General features: G+C 31.7%; 2 protein-coding genes across 2 annotated transcripts in view; both read left to right on the top strand.

Moving 5' to 3' along the window:
* On the top strand, positions 5,582-9,348 carry LOC105162257 (probable flavin-containing monooxygenase 1). The gene is made up of 5 exons (XM_011080251.2): positions 5,582-6,141; positions 7,644-7,881; positions 8,005-8,183; positions 8,271-8,629; positions 8,842-9,348. The coding sequence occupies exons 1-5, from the start codon at positions 5,626-5,628 to the stop codon at positions 9,185-9,187; spliced, it is 1,638 nt and encodes a 545-aa protein (XP_011078553.2). The 5' UTR covers positions 5,582-5,625; the 3' UTR covers positions 9,188-9,348.
* The window catches only part of LOC105162256 (probable flavin-containing monooxygenase 1), a 3,982-nt gene continuing 2,733 nt past the window's right edge, over positions 17,490-18,738 (top strand). The window contains exon 1 of the mRNA XM_011080250.2: positions 17,490-18,075. Within this exon, the coding sequence (XP_011078552.1) occupies positions 17,638-18,075 (438 nt within the window). The 5' untranslated portion in view covers positions 17,490-17,637. The remainder of the gene's footprint in view (positions 18,076-18,738) is intronic.

Raw genomic sequence — 18,738 nt, 5'->3', positions numbered from 1 at the left:
GTCCACTGGCGATGCGTAGGGTGCAAACTGAACTCCGTAGGGTGAAATCTCAAAATGATGATAGTGGACAAGCAGGATATGATCAGACGACTAAGATCTGTAAGAAAGAGAAAGTGGATCATCATATTGAATGAGTGAAGTGTTCTTCAAACTTAATTAATTGTACCTCGATTTTAATGATCAAACTAAAATTATAATTTATTGAAAAAATTATAAACCAAAATTTTCTAGGGAGTTTGGGTCCCAACTATAGTAACTAAGAATGCAATTTACCCTGCAATAATGGGTATAGACAGAGTTGGACAATTATTCACTTGATGACGAAAAATAAAGTAAACCCCACCAAGAACAGGGCCAATCTCAATCCATCAAAAAAAGAAAAAAAAGAAAAAATGAAAAGAGACAACAACAGATATATTAGTCCCAAAGATTCTTATTATTTTATTCCAAATATATAATTTTCCTATTTTAGTCACCTCTTAAAATAAATATTTTATTTCGTAAAAACCCTCTAAGATAAATCATGATATGATATTGTTGACTTTGAATGCCCAACTCTTCCACTATAACTTTAATATTTGTATCTGGTAATTTTTTTTGAAAAGATGCAAGCCACTTTATTTAATATTATAAAGGGATGATTACATTTCATTCTTCTCAAATTTATGTAATTATATATGAATCTTTTATGGTTTGAAAAATTATATTTAATATTTCTATAGTTTGCTTTTTCATCTAATAAATAAGTCTCTTTGTTAGTGAATTCACTGAATTTGCTGATATTAACAAAAAAAAATTGAATAAAAATTAATATTTATCCTTGATTGACTTAAAACTGACTAATTGCAGGTCAAATAATTTTTTTAGGCTAAACTATTCTTATAACGGCGGAAATATACCCCCTCACATGCATTAATGCGTGAAGACGTATGAGGGTAATTTGGTTATAAAAAGATTTATTTGACCTGCTATAAGTTAGTAATAAGTCAATCGAAAGTAAATATATTTTTTTTTTTATTTTTTGTTAGTATCAGTAAATTTGATGAATTTTGACTAATAGATGGACTTATTGGTAGACAAGACAAAACTTCAGGGGTGTTAGATGTGATTTGAAAATTATCCCTATTATAAATGACCAAATTACGCCCTTATAAAAAAAATTTCAATTTGTCCTCTTTCATTTATTAAAATGCAACACTTTAACTTATTGTGTTTTCTAAAATGAGCAATTTACCTTATTAAATATAGAAACATAAATTGCTTCACTGAAAAAGCATAGGAGATAAATTGCTATTTTTTTTTTTTTTTGAAAAAGGTAAATTTCATAAATGGGAAAAAGAGGTATAATACAACAGTGCTCGTATGATATGTTATCCCTCGACAGGCCAAGGAATACGCCATAATCTATAAAGTGCACTAGAGCTAACAGAGCTAGGAAGATTTTTGCTAAGAATCCGTAGTCTGACGTCCTCTATGATTAAGCTAGCTAACGTAGCTGGCGACCTCGAAGTGTGCTCGAACCGTCTCATGTTGCGTTCCCTCCAAATGTGGTAAATGTATGCCCGAAGTAGCGCACGGTATGCCATGTTAATAATGTGTTTGCCCCTCCACTTCCTAGAAGCCCATTCAATATCCATCAGCCACTGTCTGTTAGGCCACAGAATTCGAATAGTTCGTCTGATAATAGTCAAACAATATATACTATACTGACAATGAAAGAATAAATGCGTGTGTGTCTCCAAGTTGTCCTCAATACATAGGACGCATCCTCCTAAATGTGATAACCATTGCTTGTCCGTCGTAGCAAGTTTTTCCTAAATAGCGAGCTAGAGAATGAACATGTGCCGAGGAATTTTTAGAGATCCAGAAAATAGTGAATACCAGCTTACTTTTGGACCTGGGGGATCAGATAAGCGATAGAGGACTTGTGTGGTGACAATATTGCCCGAGAACCACCATAAAATTCGGTCATTACCTCCATGAATGACAGGTAGTACCTACAAGATCTCCAAACATTCGAAGTCAGTGATAGAAGGCAATTGCCACTGATCCTCGTGAATGACACCCCACAACTTGCTGGATTTCTGCAATCCCGTAACACTAGGTCCATAGGAAACTCTCTGAATAAGAGGGCCTAGATGGTGCCAAGGGTTCCTGCATAAATAAAAATTCCGTCCATCACCGATGCAGTAAACAACCTCCGATCGCAGCCATGCCCTTAACCGTATAAGTTTCTTCCAACACCATGAGCCTATATTTTCAGATATAGTCCAAATAGAGGAGTTTCGAAGTCGTCCTTGGTGTAACTATTTTTTAATAGGAGGCTATTTGCTCATTAGTAATATTATAGGGGTAAATTGCATTAAACCCTATTTTTTCTTTTTATTTTATCTTATTTCATCAGATGTTCTTTGAATAAATATACGGTTACTTGTGATTTTTTTTTATGATCTACTTAAAAATCGGTATCATATGAATTACAATCATTACATTTTTTATGATAGTTTTTACACATTACATCAATTATTATAACTATTTTTTCATTAAACAAATATTTATTTTTCATATTGTAAGGAATGTAATTTAAAAATTATGATAAATCATCAATATATGCCACAAATATAAGAAAAGTTAGTGCAAAAGCTTAAATTTTAGCCACAATTGATCAATATTTTCATGTTTTAGCTACGATTAATGATGTTGACCTATCTACATAAACGAATAATTCGCATAATACAATCATAATTAGTATTTGCTATACTATTTTATTTTTTCACATAACAATTAGGGTAATTACACCAATACCTTTTGAAAATTAAGTCTAATTACACAAACACCCCACGTTAGAAAAAAATATAATATTTAGAGTAAATTACAATTTCTCCTGAAGTTTATCATAATTACAAATGCCTTCTCATTGCTTGAAAACTTACGAATATCGCCCTAATATTTGAAGAAATTATGTAATCCTTGGATTGAGGTATGACATTGTCAACTTTGCCCTTATTGTATTTTTTTTATAAAAGATTAAAAATTTATAAAAAAATCGGATGAAGTGGATAAAAAGATTTACAGAATTAAAAAAATTATACACTTAGTCTACTAAAAAGATTTAAAAATAAGCAAAATTATAATTCTTAGTCCATATTTTGGTTAGTTTACCACAAAAAATGAATATGGGAACCCTAACTGATATTGACGGATTGAATTAATTGTTAAACGGTTGTTAAAGTTAATGAAATTTTGATAATTTTCAAACAATGAGGGGGTATTTATTATTATATCAAACCTTCAGGGATGTCATTGTAATTTATCCTAATATTTAACTATGACTAATTTCAATAGTTAAAAAGAAATAACTACAGTAAATAGTTACTGGTCATTATTTATTGGATGTGATTTTTACAAGATAAAACATTTACGAATGGCATGAGATATTTATATGATTAAATATAATTTTAAGAAAATATTAATATAATTTACCATAACATTTTAAATATAGTAAAAAAATATATTTCTTCATTTGTCAAGTGTCAATCACACTTTTCCAGAAGAAAATGCAAGCAACTTCGTGTGATATTACAAATAAACAAATTATTGTCTATGAAAAAACAAATAACAATTTACTTCCTTGTATTTTTTAAAAATACAACAATTTACATTCCTATATTTTTTAAAATAGAATAATTTATCTCGTTAAACAGATAGATAAATTGCTTTATTTTAAAAAAAATATGAAAAAAATTACTATATCTTTTTTATAATTTCAACCACACTTTTCCGGGGAATTTATTTAAAAAATACAGAAAAAAAAATTAGAAAAATAATGTGATTTGGAAAAATTTAGAAAAGTAGGTGGCACCGCGGTTACTCACCACGGTGCCACAATTTTTATTTAAAAAAAAAAATTTCTCTATGTCACCACGGTGACATTATTTTTTTTAAAATTTTTTTTAATGTGTCACCGCGGTGACAATTTTTTCTTTTAAAAAAAAAAATTTATTTGACGACGAATTGCTGCCAACTTCTCGATAAAATTTTAGCACCATCATGGCGAGTTGTCAACCATCAAATATACCGTTCGACTCCCCTTGATGAGACGAACATTTCCCCACAAGCAATTTCAAGTTTTATCAATCGTAAATAATGAATTTTTAGCACGACCACGGCACCTTTCGGCTGTCGATTCACCGCCACCGGAGTGACCTACGATCACGGACTACCACCACTAGACTCGCCTCGACCTAATGGTTCTAACAAGACCAATCTAGTTCAATTTTATTAAATATTTGTTGAGATATGAAAATTTGAAAATTTTTCCACTGAAAATTCACGCTAAAGCTCTTTGCTGCCATTTTTCCACTGTCAGGACGAATCACGAATTGAGACCATAGTCGTTCGAATCCTGTCGTCCAGACGATTCCAACAAGACCAGTCTTGCTCAATTTCATCAAGTATTTGTTTGTTCAATTAAAATACATATGTTTTAAAATAGTTATAATTTTATTAAATTTTATTTAATTAATTAATAATACTATTTATAATTAATTAATAATTAATAATATTATTTATAATAAATAATTAATTAATAATACTATTTATAATTAATTAAATAGAATTTAATAAAATTATAAATATTTTAAAACATATGTATTTTAATTGAACAAACAAAAACAAATGAATTTAGCAAACAGTTTCAGCGAATTTTTGGTGGAAAAATCTCCAAATTTTCAATTCTCAACAAATATTTGATGAAATTGAGCAAGACTGGTCTAAATAGTATTATTAATTATTTATTTATTATAAATAGTATTATTAATTAATAAATAGAATTTAATAAAATTATTGTATTTTAATTGAATAAACAAATACTTGATGAAATTGAGCAAGACTAGTCTTTTTGGAATCGTCTGGACGTCAGGATTCGAACGGCTATGGTCTTAATCTGTGATTCGTCCTAACGATGGAGAAATGACAGCAAACAGTTTCAGCACGAATTTTCGGCGGAAAAATCTTTAAATTTTTATATCTCAACAAATATTTAATAAAATTGAACTAGGTTGGTCTCGTTAGAACCGTTAGGTCGAGGTGAGTCCAGTGGTGGTGGTCCGTGATCGTGGGTCGCTCCAGTGGCGGCAAATCGACGGCCGAAAGGTGCGGTGGTCGTCCTAAAAATTCATTATTTACGATTGATAAAACTTGAAATTATTTGTGGGGAAATGTTCGTATCATCAAGGGGAGTCGAACGGTATATTTGATGATTGACAACTCATCATGATGGTGCCAAAATTTTAACGAGAAGTTGACAATAATTTGTCGTTAAATAAAATAATTTTTTTTAAAAGAAAAAATTGTCACCGCCGTTTCGAACCGCGATGACACATTAAATTTTTTTTTTTTTAAAACCAATGTCACTGTGGTTAACCACCGCGGTGACATAGAGAAACACTTTTTTTTTAAATAAAAATTGTGGCACTGCGGTGAGTAACTACGGTACCACTTACTTTTCTAAATTTTTTCAAATCACGTTATTTTATTTCTGTATTTTTTAAATAAATTCCCCCACTTATCCACTTTAAGACAAAATCATAAGAAAATCAAACATAACATCTCCTTTTTGCATATATGCGGCGCATTTCTAGCATTCAGGCTCAGGCTACTCTTAAAAGCAGTTGCAAGATTCAAGAACTCCTCTCATCATCAATGGAGAAAAGGGTGGCGATCATTGGGGCTGGAATCAGCGGCCTCCTCGCCTGCAAATACGCAGCATCAAGAGGCTTTAATCCCGTTGTGTTCGAGGCAGAAGAGCAGGTTGGTGGGCTGTGGAATCACACCATTGAGTCCACCAGGCTCCAGAACATCAAAGATTTCTTCCAGTTCTCTGATTTTCCATGGCCGTCTTCTGTGCAAGACGCGCAGCCCACCAACACGCAGTTGCTGGAGTATCTGCAGTCTTATGCTCGCCACTTTGAGCTGTTGCCGTACATAAAGTTCAACTCCAAAGTCGTGAGCGTAAGTTACGTGGGAGAATGTGAGGAGGAGATTCAGAGTTGGGAACTGTGGGGTGGGAGTGGAAAGGCTTTTGGGTCCAAAGGGAAATGGAACCTCAAAGTTCTTCACACCAAAGAAGAGTCTGTTGAGGTAAATTGTTTTATGGGATTTCTTCACTAGAAAAAGAAAATGATTATTTGGCTATAATTTTAATAATTATAAATTAAAAATTATGATAAATATTCTTTTTTATCATAGTTAAATAAAATCGATATAAAAATATAAATTTTTCATCAAAAAAAAAAAAAATATTTGTCGTGGCTTTTAGCTATGACAAATGTTTTAGCCACCCTCCTAATTGTAACGACAAACAATCAATGCATGGCCGTAGTCAATGATTGTTTGCTACGATCAGTTATTTTTAATCATGATAATTAGTCATAATTAAATATTATATTTTTTTAGTGCTTGTTCTTTATCATTTTCAATGAATCCAAGTCTGGAGAAAGAGACATACAACATGACGTTTTTTCTTGATTAATTATGTATGATTTTACAATGGTTGTTAGTGGTTGTCCCAATGAACGAGATTAAAATATTAGTCATAACAAATTTTATCATCATAATTCGGGCTCTACCATCGAAACACTTTGATTGTAGTTTAAATTATAGCAAAATTATTTAGTCGTGGTGAAAATTCAAATTTTTTGCATTGATTTATCTGATTGTGATAATAATAGGGACACTAATATTTATACAAATCAACCCGGTTTTTTTGGATAATTATAGAAATAATTCTTGTCAGTAAAAAAACAAAGCTAGTTTGTGGATAGTGTTAATACTTTAAGGAGTGAATATGTAATTTTTTAAAAAGTAGGGATGACTTTTATAAATAAATCAAGGTGTAGATGTAATTATCACTTTGATTGTTGTTTGGAGGCTGGAGATTTTTGTTGTATATATGGCATCTGTCTTTGTCAATGTTTGAAGTCTTGACAAGTATTATATCTTGATTCAAGGTTGTTTTTGTAATTCACTACAAGAAAACAGGGTATCAGAGACGGGAATTTCCGTCTCTAAAAGTAGGAATTCCGTCTCTGATACTTTGTTTTCTTGTAGTGTAATATTGCAATATTAATTAGAAAACCTAATATATAATAAGAGTAATTAAAACGAATTATTTTGAAATTTATTATAATTATAAATATTTATTTATTATTTAAAAAATTATAAATATCCTAACAAATTGCAAGGATAGGGGGTATTTGTAATTTTTTAAATACCAAAAGCTGTTTGTAATTGTGACAAACTTCGAGAGATTCGACTGTAATTTACCCTACATAGCAAATGATATATAGTAGTAGCCATATGATTAGCTTTGGTTGGTAGTTACAATCCGTGTAACTAGCTTCAGTTCTATGTCTGGACAACTTCTTCAAATGGAATTGTATGCTATGATATCTGTCATTTGCTCTGTACCTCTGGCTTGCTATACTTAATCACTTTTTCGACTGCTAGATGTTTAAGCACAGGTTGAGATTTGAAAGCAATGCAAGTTAACTCAAAACTGCAGACATGATCATTGAAAAATGGATTCCGAAACTTCACTATTGTGCGACCGTGAATTTTTACATAGTGGCTTGTGGTGGCAGGAGTATGCTGCTGAGTTTGTGGTTATCTGCATTGGAAGATTCAGCGGCCTTCCAGAAATCCCGTCCTTCCCTCCAGGATTCGGCCCTGAAGTTTTCTCAGGAAAAGTTTTGCATTCCATGGACTACTCAGCTATGGACAATGCCAGCGCTGCAAAGTTCATTAAAGGGAAACGAATTGCGATTATAGGTTCGGGGAAATCTGCAATCGACATTGCATTTGAATGCGCAAAGGCTAATGGTAAGGACTTGTCTCCTATGTTTGTCTATACGGTTCATGCTACTGCATGAAATGTTTGTGGACTTAGAGGATGTAATGTTCAGAAATTTTGTATATATTCTTATTTGTGGACTCGTTCGACAGGGAACGACATCCCTTGCACGGTGATCCAGAGAACCATTCATTGGATGCTTCCTCATGACGCGCAACCGTTGGGACTCAGTTTCGGTTTCTTGTGCTTCAGTCGCTTTGCCGAGCTACTGGTTCATAAGCCCGGCGAAGGCTTCTTATCCAGCATCCTGGCAACATCACTTTCGCCTTTGGTAATCAACCTTCTGTACTCATAAACATATTTTTTATGTAGAACGTTGAAGTAAGCTTATTCGTATCTATTTTTCTCCACATTTTAGAGATGGGGAATGTCTAAGCTCATCGAAAGCTACCTTAGATGGAAACTTCCCTTGAAAAAGTACAATATGATTCCAAAAGAGGATGTTCTCCAAGAAAAGTCATCTTGTCAGATACTCTTTCTACCACCAAACTTCTACGATAAAGTGGAAGACGGAAGCATCATTTTGAAGAAATCGCAGTGCTTTAGCTTCTGCAAAGAAGGTTTGATCCTGGACGGAGAAGATGATCCCGTCAAGGCAGATATCGTCATCTATGCAACTGGATATAAAGGTGATGAGAAGCTCAAGAACATCTTTTCTTCGCCAACCTTTCAAAATTGCATTGCAGGATCTCCAACCTCTGCAATTCCTCTCTACAGGTGAAGTGTTGAAATATGAGTTCATTGGTAAACTATATGTGAATGAATCTTTAACTTGAGTTAACGTGATGTTGCTTTTGGAAATAATTACATCGACGCCTCCTCAACCTAAAGAGATCGCTGCACTGACATCCTCTAGTAATAAACACCGTTAGTGTAATAAAAATAAAAAATGATCCATTTTTTGTAATGATCAATTTGCGCTATTGCAGACAAATGATCCATCCAAGGATTCCACAGCTAGTGGTGATAAGCTACTCAGAGTCTCTTTCAAATCTGTATACATTCGAGATGAGGTGTAAGTGGCTAGGATACTTTCTGGACGAGGCCTTCAAGTTGCCGAGCATTAAAAAAATGGAGGAGGACATCAAGATGTGGGAGAAGTACATGAAGAAGTACTCAGGCAACGGTAAGTTCAGACGAGCTTGCATCAGTGGTGTTCCCATTTGGTATAACGATCAACTATGCAAAGACATTGGATGCAATCCAAGAAGAAAGAAGGGTTTTTTCACGGATTTGTTTGAGCCGTATCGATTGGCAGACTACAAAGAATTATAGTTCGGCGTTTCGTTTATTCTATCTAGATTTGTTCAATTTTGCATAAGTTCAGTATGCAATTTGTTTGGAAAATGGCAGTAGTCTGCAGAGGGCTCTATCAGTCCGTGTTGCAGAATTTTTTCACAAACTGCAATTTGAATAAATGGAACATTTCTTTGTTATGCCATTTAAGAAGTGTTTGTAATTGTTTAATTTAAGTGGTTATCAACTTTTTATAGAAAATAAGTTCAAAAGATATATACTACAAAAAAACTGTCAGTTACCACAGAAATTTGCAATGAAATTTATAAAAATTTGTCACTGTACAATTTTTGCAACGGATTTCATGTGGACAAGTAGAGAATGACGCCTGTCTCTCAATAGTGCAAGTCCCAATTTTTTTGCGATGGAAAACATAAACGGTCGCAAATATTGTGATGGCCTGAAATTGTCTGTTTCAAAAGTCCATCATTATGATGTAATATTTATTTAGTAAATGCGACAGATTTCATGCACACAAGTAAAGAATGGCGTCTGTCTCGATATTTTTTTAGTACTATAAAATCTAAATGCTACTCATACCCAAAATATTTATTTTAATAATTCTAAATTTGGGTCTGAATCTAATAAAATAATTTTGAATTTAAATCTGAATAATAATTATTATAATAGAGCTAAATCTGAATATTGTCTACGCATTGATAGGTCTGAGCCGATATAATATCCGAAGTACCAATCTCAACCACAAAATTGTTACGTATAAACTAATCAATTCCCCGAAAAGTGAAAAGATATTATTTAATATTAGTACGCATCAAAATACAATTTTTTCTTAAAAAAAGTGAAATAACTTTTATTTCATAAGGCCCCTCTTAAAACAATCATAAATGAAAATATAAAATCAAACTCGACCATGAAATTCTTTCTTATTTTTTTTCTACATTTAAATACAAAATTAGCTCATTCTGTCTCACTACAGAAGTATGAATTATTTCCTACGTTACAAATAACTGCTACTAGCTAACTAGCCACGATAAATTAAATTCAATCTAATTAAAAATATAAGTTTTGTTCGCGAGCAATCAACTTTTGTCACGATTTTAACTAGACCAGTATATTTTGCTGTAATTTTTAATATGATATAAATATTTGTCGTGATATTTTGGTTTCATCCGCTGAAACAACAACCAATAACTATTGTAAAGTCATAGTTAACTATTGTTCTCCACGAGTTTTTGATTGTAATTATAGTAATTAATAATAAATAAAAAAAATCATATTTTCTGATATCGCAAAACCCAGCAGCTATGGCGCTGTTTGAATTGGATGAGAGAATTATATTTTTTGTCCCTAAATAAATATTATCCATTCGATTTTAAACCCTAAACAATTATTATTTACATTTTTGGTCCTTAAAAATAAAAATGCATTTTTTAAAACTATTTTGGCTATTTGGGTTAATTAACTGTTAAATCGAATGAAAAAATATCAGGTGTCTTACATGTGAGATTAGAAAGGAGGTAAAAAATAAAAAAATATTGCAATCTGATTAAATAGTCAATTAATAAAAATGACGAAAGTCGTAAAGAAAAAGTAGGAATTTAGAGTTCAAAATTGACTTAAATTCTCTCAAATGGAATGGATTGTTGAAACACTCCTCACGACAGTGAAGAATTCAAAATTCGACAGAATAACGATATCAGTAAGACTAAGAATTCAAATATGTCCAAAACCCACTTTTGTGCAATAATGGGTAAATTACACTTTTGGTCCTTATATTTGTAGCTAAAATTAATTTTGGTCTTTAAATATTTTGAAATACGATTTTAGTTTTTAATCTTTTTCAAATATTATAATTTTGATCTAACAATTAAAATTAGGATTAAAACTAAAGAAATTGAAAAACACATCTGTGTTGTACGTAGGTTTATGCGGCGGACTTTGGGGTGGAGATGACGACCGGTGAGAGTGGAAAATGATCTCCGAGGAGTGGCTTTCAAATGATGGTTGTATGTTGGGGAAAGGACGGCGGGCAACGGTAAAAAAAAAAAAAAGAGAAGAGAGGGGACTGCGGACAAAGATTTGCAGATACAAAAAATAAGCGGAGAAGTCATCGATGGTGGGTTCACTCGCGAAAGGTAGGGGTGCAAAATGACCACTGTAGAATAAAATCTCAAATGTTGGTAGCGGACAAGCAGAATATGATCAGACGATAAAGATTTGTAAGAAAAAAAAAAGTGGATCATCGCATTGAATGAGTGAAATGTTCTCTAAATTTAATTAACTTTTACCTCGATTTTAATAATTGAATTAAAATTATAATATATTGAAAAAATTATAAACCAAAATTGTCTAGGGAGTTTGGTCCCAAGTATAGTAACTAAGAATGTAATTTACCCTGCAATAATGGGTACCGGAAAAATACCCATTTATTCACTTGTTGACAAAAATAATATAAGCCCCACCAAGATTCTTATTATTTTATTCCAAATATATAATTTTCCTGTTTAGTCACCTCTTAAAATAAATATTTTATTTCGTAAAAGCCATCTTAAGATAAATCATGATATGATATTGTCGACTTTCACGATGCATGTGGAAGAATGCCCAACTCTTCCACTACAACTTTGATTTTAATATTTGTGTATGGTAATTCTTTTGGAAAAGATGTAAGCCACTTTATGTTATATTATAAAGGGATAATTATATTGTCGAAATTTGGTGTTATTATATATGAATATCACGTGATTTGAGAAATTATATTTAATATTAATGAGATTTGCTTCTATCTAATAAATAAGTCTGTTCGTTAGTCAAAATTAACTGAATTTACTGATATTAACAAAAAAAACTGAATGAAAAATTGATATTTACCCTTGATTGACTTTAAACTGACTAATTGCAGGTTAAATAATTTTTTTGGACTAAACTACCCTTATAATGGTGAAAATATACCTTCCGACATGCATTAACGCGTGAAGACGTATGAGGGTAATTTGGTCATAAAAAAAATTATTTTTGACCTGCTATAAGTTAATAATAAGTCAATCAGAGGTAAATATAGATTTTTTTTTTATTTTTTTGTTAGTATTAATTAATGAATTTTGACTAACAGATAAACTTATTTGTTAGACAAAACCAACATTGAGAGGTGTTAGATGTAATTTTTTAAATTACAGGGGGTCTAAAATATCCTATTATGAGTAAATTATTCACTTATAAAAAATTATAATTTGACTTTCTGTATTTTTTAAAATACAGTAATTTAACTTATTGTCCTTTTTGAAATGAAGCAATTTACCTACTTAAATATAGGAACATAAATTGCTTCACTAAAAAGCATAGGAGATAAATTCTTATTTTTTTTTTTATAAAAGGCTATTTGATCATTTGTAATATTATATGGGTAAATTACATTAAACCTTTATTTTTTTTTATTTTATCTTATTTCATCAAATATTCTATATGGTTATTTGTGATTTTCTTTTTTTATGATCTACTTAAAAAACGGTATCATATGAATTATAATAATTACATTTTTTTATGATTTTTTTTCTAAATTACATGGATTATTATAACTATTCGTTTTATTAAACAAATATTATTTTCCACATTGTAAATGAATATAATTTTAAAATTATGATAAATCATCAATATATTCCATGAATATAAAAAAAAAGCATGTAAAAACTTAAGTTTTAGCCATAACTAGTCAATATTTTCATGTTTTTGCTATGATTAATGATTTTGACCTCGTCTACATAATCGAATTCCCATAATTAGTATTTGCTATACTGTTATATTTTAACATAACAAATACACAAACACCCTACACTAGAAAAAAGTATAATATTTAGAATAAATTACAACAATCTTTCCTAAAATTTGGCATAATTACGAATATTTCTCGTTGTTTGAAATATTATGAATACTACCCTAATGATTTGAAAAAATTATGTAATCCTTGAATGGAGATATGAAATTATTAATTTTTTATTTTTTTATAAAAAAATAAAAATTTGTAATAAAATTGAATGAGGTAGATGCAAAATTTTATAGTATAAAAATATATTTTCTTAGTCCATTAAAAAGATTAAAAAATAAGCAAAATTATAATTCTTAGCCCATATTTTGATCAGTTTACCATAAAAAATAGATATTGAAACCCCAACGGAGACTGACGGATTGGACTAATTGTTTGACGGCCGTTAAAATCAAGGGGATATTGGTACTAATTGTTAGATAGCCGTTAAAATCCATGGGATATTGGTAATTTTTCGAATAATGAGGGGGTATTCATTATTATTATATCAAACCTTAGGCAATGTCGTTGTAATTTATCATAAACTATGATTAATTTCAATAGTTAAAAAAGAAATAACTGCATTAAATAATTACTGGTCACAACCATGCAATGTTTATTGAATGTGATTTTTACATGGATAGCTAAAACATTTACAAATAACATGAAATATTTATATGATTAAATCTAATTTAAAAAATATAAATCTAATATACCATAACATTTAAATATAATAAAAATTATATTTATTCTTTTATCAATTTTCAATCACACTTTTCTAGAAAAATGCAAGCAATCCCCTGTGATATTGCAAATAAGCAAATTACCCCCTATGAAAAAATAAATAGCAATTTATTTCCTATGTTTTTTAAAATACAACAAAATTAGAGATGCCTTAGGAGATGCTCCCTTGGTATCAACTATTAGTGAAAACGATATCTCTACTAGAAGAACTTGGGGATTATGAGTCTGTCTACTGAGATGGACTAAGTCAAATATCCATTCAAAAATTTTTCAAACAAAGTGAATGAATCATTTCTGTTAAACTCCGTGACATGAAAAAGTATTGAGTTCCTAGATAAAACTTATTTAAAAAGAAGAGGAGTGTTAATTTGGAAAAATAAACTACCAACGATCAAGCAATAAGGACGAAGGCATGCAACACGCTGCATGTTGGGCAATGGCCTAACCATGTATGCCCTTACTGTGAGAAATAAAAGAAGCCCCTATTCAGGACAAAAGTTTGGGTTACCCAAAAAAAAAAACTGAACCAAATTAGGATAAAGGTAAAAGAAAGAATTTCTACAAAATGAAGTAAAATTTGGAGAAGTTTAAAGAATCAAGAATAAAAGGCAAAATATCACTTTTGGTCCCACTAGATAGGGCCCTTCTCATTTGCAGTCTCACGCTTTACGTGTTCAACACCTTTAGTCCCAAAATCCTATTTTTTTAATAGAAATGGTCCTGTTCCATTAACAACTATCGAAAATGGCACGTGACGTGCCGTTAGTCAATTGGCAACTAGCGAAAAAAACAGAGGCAAAATATCACTTTTGGTCCCACTGGATAGGGCCCTTCGGACTTGTAGTCCCACACTTTACGTGTTCAACACCTTTAGTCCCAAAATCCTATTCTTTTAACAGAAATAGTCCTGTTTCGTTAACAACTAAAGAAAACGGCAGTTGAGTTGTCACGTGCCGTTAGTCAACTGGGAGTTGGCCAAAAAAACAAAAACCAAGCTTGTGTTCAGTTTTTGGAGGAAAAAAAAGGCGCCAAAAAAAATATTTTTTTGCTATTTATATATGTAAATGACCCACAAACACCACACAACATTTTCATCTTTTTTTCATCACTTATCTTGAGAGCAATAGGCTAAAAGATGTCACAAATATCTCAAAATACTTCAAATATTGAATGCTATTGTAATGGTGAATTATGTGGAAAAGGATGTTCTTATATATTACTAGATGACCTTTTAGTAACGGTGAATTATGTGTAAAAGGACAAATGGATATGCTTTTTTTTGCAAATAATTATAGTTTATATTGTGTTTAAATGTGTAAGCATAAATTCTAAAAGCAATAAAAATGGAAACTAAAATTCCACACCGACAGCTGTAGTATCATTGCCTGCTCCAGCACCTTGAATAACCAGTGGTTGTTCACTATAACAGTGGCTATATACCAGCTGGAAATAAAGTTCGTTATCGATGTATTCAGAATGATTTCCATAATAGTAAGGACTTTGGAGAGCAAATAATCATTAATTCTAGACTACTAATATTAATAAATTTAGCAAGAGATAATTATAACGAAAAAGTAGTGTTTCTGGATTTCGTTATGGCTGGATTCAGTATAATCCTTTTTCATGAAAGGAAAATAAAATCAAGTTACGTCAATAGAACTTTATTATCGCAAATATAACCAAATACAGAACACATCACGCAAACAAGAGCTACGCATGCAAGAAATCTTCCATTTAATCTTACTACGTTGTGTTTGAGAAAAACCATTTTCAGAACCTTTTGCTGAAATAGGAGATAGAGAGTCCTGGAGGTAGGTCAAATCTGGGAGTCAATCCCAATGACTTGGTGCTTGGAAATAATATCTTTTAGAGCTTTTCTGTCGTCGTTCTACAACATTTTGCAATCCCAATTTCCATTATTTTAGTTAATTGGAATGGTATAATTTACATTAACTTGTGGCTCAGATTAAAAAAAAAACTATATTAAAAGTAGACATATACAAGAATGCGGCAACACGACTGCCTGACAATAGGAAAGTGCATAATAGACAAAAATATCCTTACCACATTATCGCTTCCCTTCAATCTACCCAGAGCCGAGTCTTTTGCAACTTCTTGTATGCCAACTTCACACCTAGCAGAGGTGTAAAAGGCATGTCATATGATGAAACTAGTTTTATTATAATCCAAGCGTATAACTACTGTGCCAGTTGTACAGACAAATGGACTTGATTCTTTACCAGCTAATCTATGCTGACTAGATAATAAAAACTAATTGATACAACATTCTATCTTGTAGCACTATCCAAGACTATAAACATAGAAAGCATATCTAGTTATAAGTTAGTTTCTGTATTTATTCATCCAGCTGCAACACCTAATACGAAAAGATGAGATACCTGGACTAAAGGTGTTGAACACGTAAGCGTGGGACTGCAAGTGAGAAGGGCTCTATCTAGTGGGACCAAAAGTGATATTTTGCCTTTGTTTTTTTTCCTAGCTGCCAGTTGACTAATGGCACGTGACTTTTTGTTAGTTGTTAACGGAACATGACCATTTCTGTTAAAAAAATAAGGTTTTTGGATTAAAGGTGTTAAATACGTAAAGCATGAAATTGTAAGTGAGAAGGGCCCTATCTAATGGGACCAAAAGTGATATTTTGCCAGAATAAATTATCTGCAGTAGACAACGAAGACCAACAGTCAGCAAAGTAGGAAAGCCATCTAGCAATCACATGGCCGACTAGCCATCATGACCAATAGCTGGAAAGTACGAAGAGATGACGAGCGCAATGACATCATCCAAAAAAGACAAAATGAGGAATGCAATTATGTCATCAAAAGATCAAGTTTGAAGTCCGTCTTTTAAGTCTGTGGACGGCTACAAGTAAGAAGGCAATGAAGCAAATGTGGATCATCAGAAATTTTCTCCCACTCTTCAAAACATAATAGATCGAGTCTTTTAAATCTTTGTAGTTTTAAGATTTCAGTTTATGGGGGTTTTCCCAACCAGTCAAGTCCTCTATCCTATGGGAGGCTAAGCAGTTGTTTCCTCCAATAGAGGAAATATTATTCATGTAATATTCCACATATTTTTTGTTCAATTTATTGTCCAAAATTCTATTAAATTCCTATATTGGAGTGTCTTTTACGCATTAAGGTAGGAAATGAAATAGATTTGTATTGTCTGTTGCTGAAGGAGCCAAGTGCCTGGGAACCATTTGCTGCTATAGTGTGGATGGAGGACGTCCGTAAAATTAGGAATTTGGAATACTCGAGAGCAAGGCGATTGAAATGAGATACGAATTTATAAGGGCTTAATTTTATTACATAAGCATGTTGGGCCATATTAGAGCATGTGTATAGTTTTGGAAGAGCATTTTCAATAGAAGGGCAAAATGCGCATTAATTTGGCTTAATTTGGTGAAAGGACCAAAATTGCAAACAGTTAAGAAGATACATGACTAATTTGGCATACCGAAAGATAAATGACAAATATTTCCAAAACCCTAAAGATACAAGACCAAAAAGGCATTACAGTCATTGAAGAAATATAATATTTAATCATGATTAATTTCAAAGGTTAAAAAGAAATAACTACATTATGTATTTGTTGACTATAATCATGTAATATTTATTAAATGTGGTTTTTGTGAATGTGGTTAAAATATTTATAAATAACATGAAATATTTATATGATTAAATCTAATTAAGTAAATATGAATGTAATTTACCGTAACATTTAAATATGATAAAAAATATATTTATTCTTTTGTGAAATTTCAACCACACTTTTCCACAATAAGATAAAATCAAACATAACATCTCCTTTTTGCACCTAAGAGGCGCATTTCTCATCATCTAGCTTTCAGGCTCAGGCCACTCTTCAAATCAGTTGCAAGATTCAAGAACTCCTCTCATCACCAATGGAGAAAAGGGTGGCGATCATTGGGGCTGGAATCAGCGGCCTCCTCGCCTGCAAATACGCAGCATCAAGAGGCTTTAACCCCGTTGTGTTCGAGGCAGACGAGCAGGTTGGTGGGCTTTGGAATCACACCATTGAGTCCACCAGGCTCCAGAACACCAAAGATTTCTTCCAGTTCTCTGATTTTCCATGGCCGTCTTCTGTGCAAGACGCGCTGCCCACCAACGCACAGCTGCTGGAGTATCTGCAGTCTTATGCTCGTCACTTTGAGCTGTTGCCCTACATAAAGTTCAACTCCAAAGTCGTGAGCGTAAGTTACGTGGGAGAATGTGAGGAGGAGATGCAGAGTTGGGAACTGTGGGGTGGGAGTGGAAAGGCTTTTGGGTCCAAAGGGAAATGGAATCTCAAAGTGCTTCACACCAAAGAAGAGTGTTTTAAGGTACTTGTGGGATTTCTTCACAAGAAAAAAAAACAAAAATATAAATTTTTTTAACCACCTTCCTAGATATCACGGCAAACAATCATTGCATGGCTATGATCAATGACTATTTGCTACGATCATTTAATTTTAACCATGATAATTAACTATAATTAAATATTGCATTTTTTATAGGGCTTGTTTATCATTTTCAATGGATCCAAGTCTCGAGAAAGAGACATACACATGCCGTTTGTCTTGATTAGTTATATATGATTTTGCGACCGTTGTTAGTGGTTGTCCCAGGTTACAATATTAATCATGATAAATTTTATCATCATAATTCGAGCTCTACCATGAAAATTATTTTGATTGTAGTTAAAATTATAGCAAATTTTACTTAGTCGTGGTGAAAATTCACATTTTCGCATTGTTTTATTGGATTGTGATAATAATAGGGATAATTATATATACATAAATCAACCTGGTTTTTGAAGTAATTATAAAAATTATTCTTGACAGTTAAAAAATAGAGGTAGTTTGCATGATGATTTTAATACTTTGAATAGTGAATATGTAATTTTTTAAAAAGTTGGGATGATTTGTATAAATAAATCAAGACGTAGATGTAATAATCTAAATAATTTTGATTCATTCATGATTTTTTTTTTTTTTTTTTTTTTG

The sequence above is a fragment of the Sesamum indicum genome, linkage group LG5 (genome assembly GCF_000512975.1).
Source record: "Sesamum indicum cultivar Zhongzhi No. 13 linkage group LG5, S_indicum_v1.0, whole genome shotgun sequence".
Lineage (NCBI taxonomy): Eukaryota > Viridiplantae > Streptophyta > Magnoliopsida > Lamiales > Pedaliaceae > Sesamum > Sesamum indicum.
This window is presented reverse-complemented; position numbering and strand designations above follow the sequence as displayed.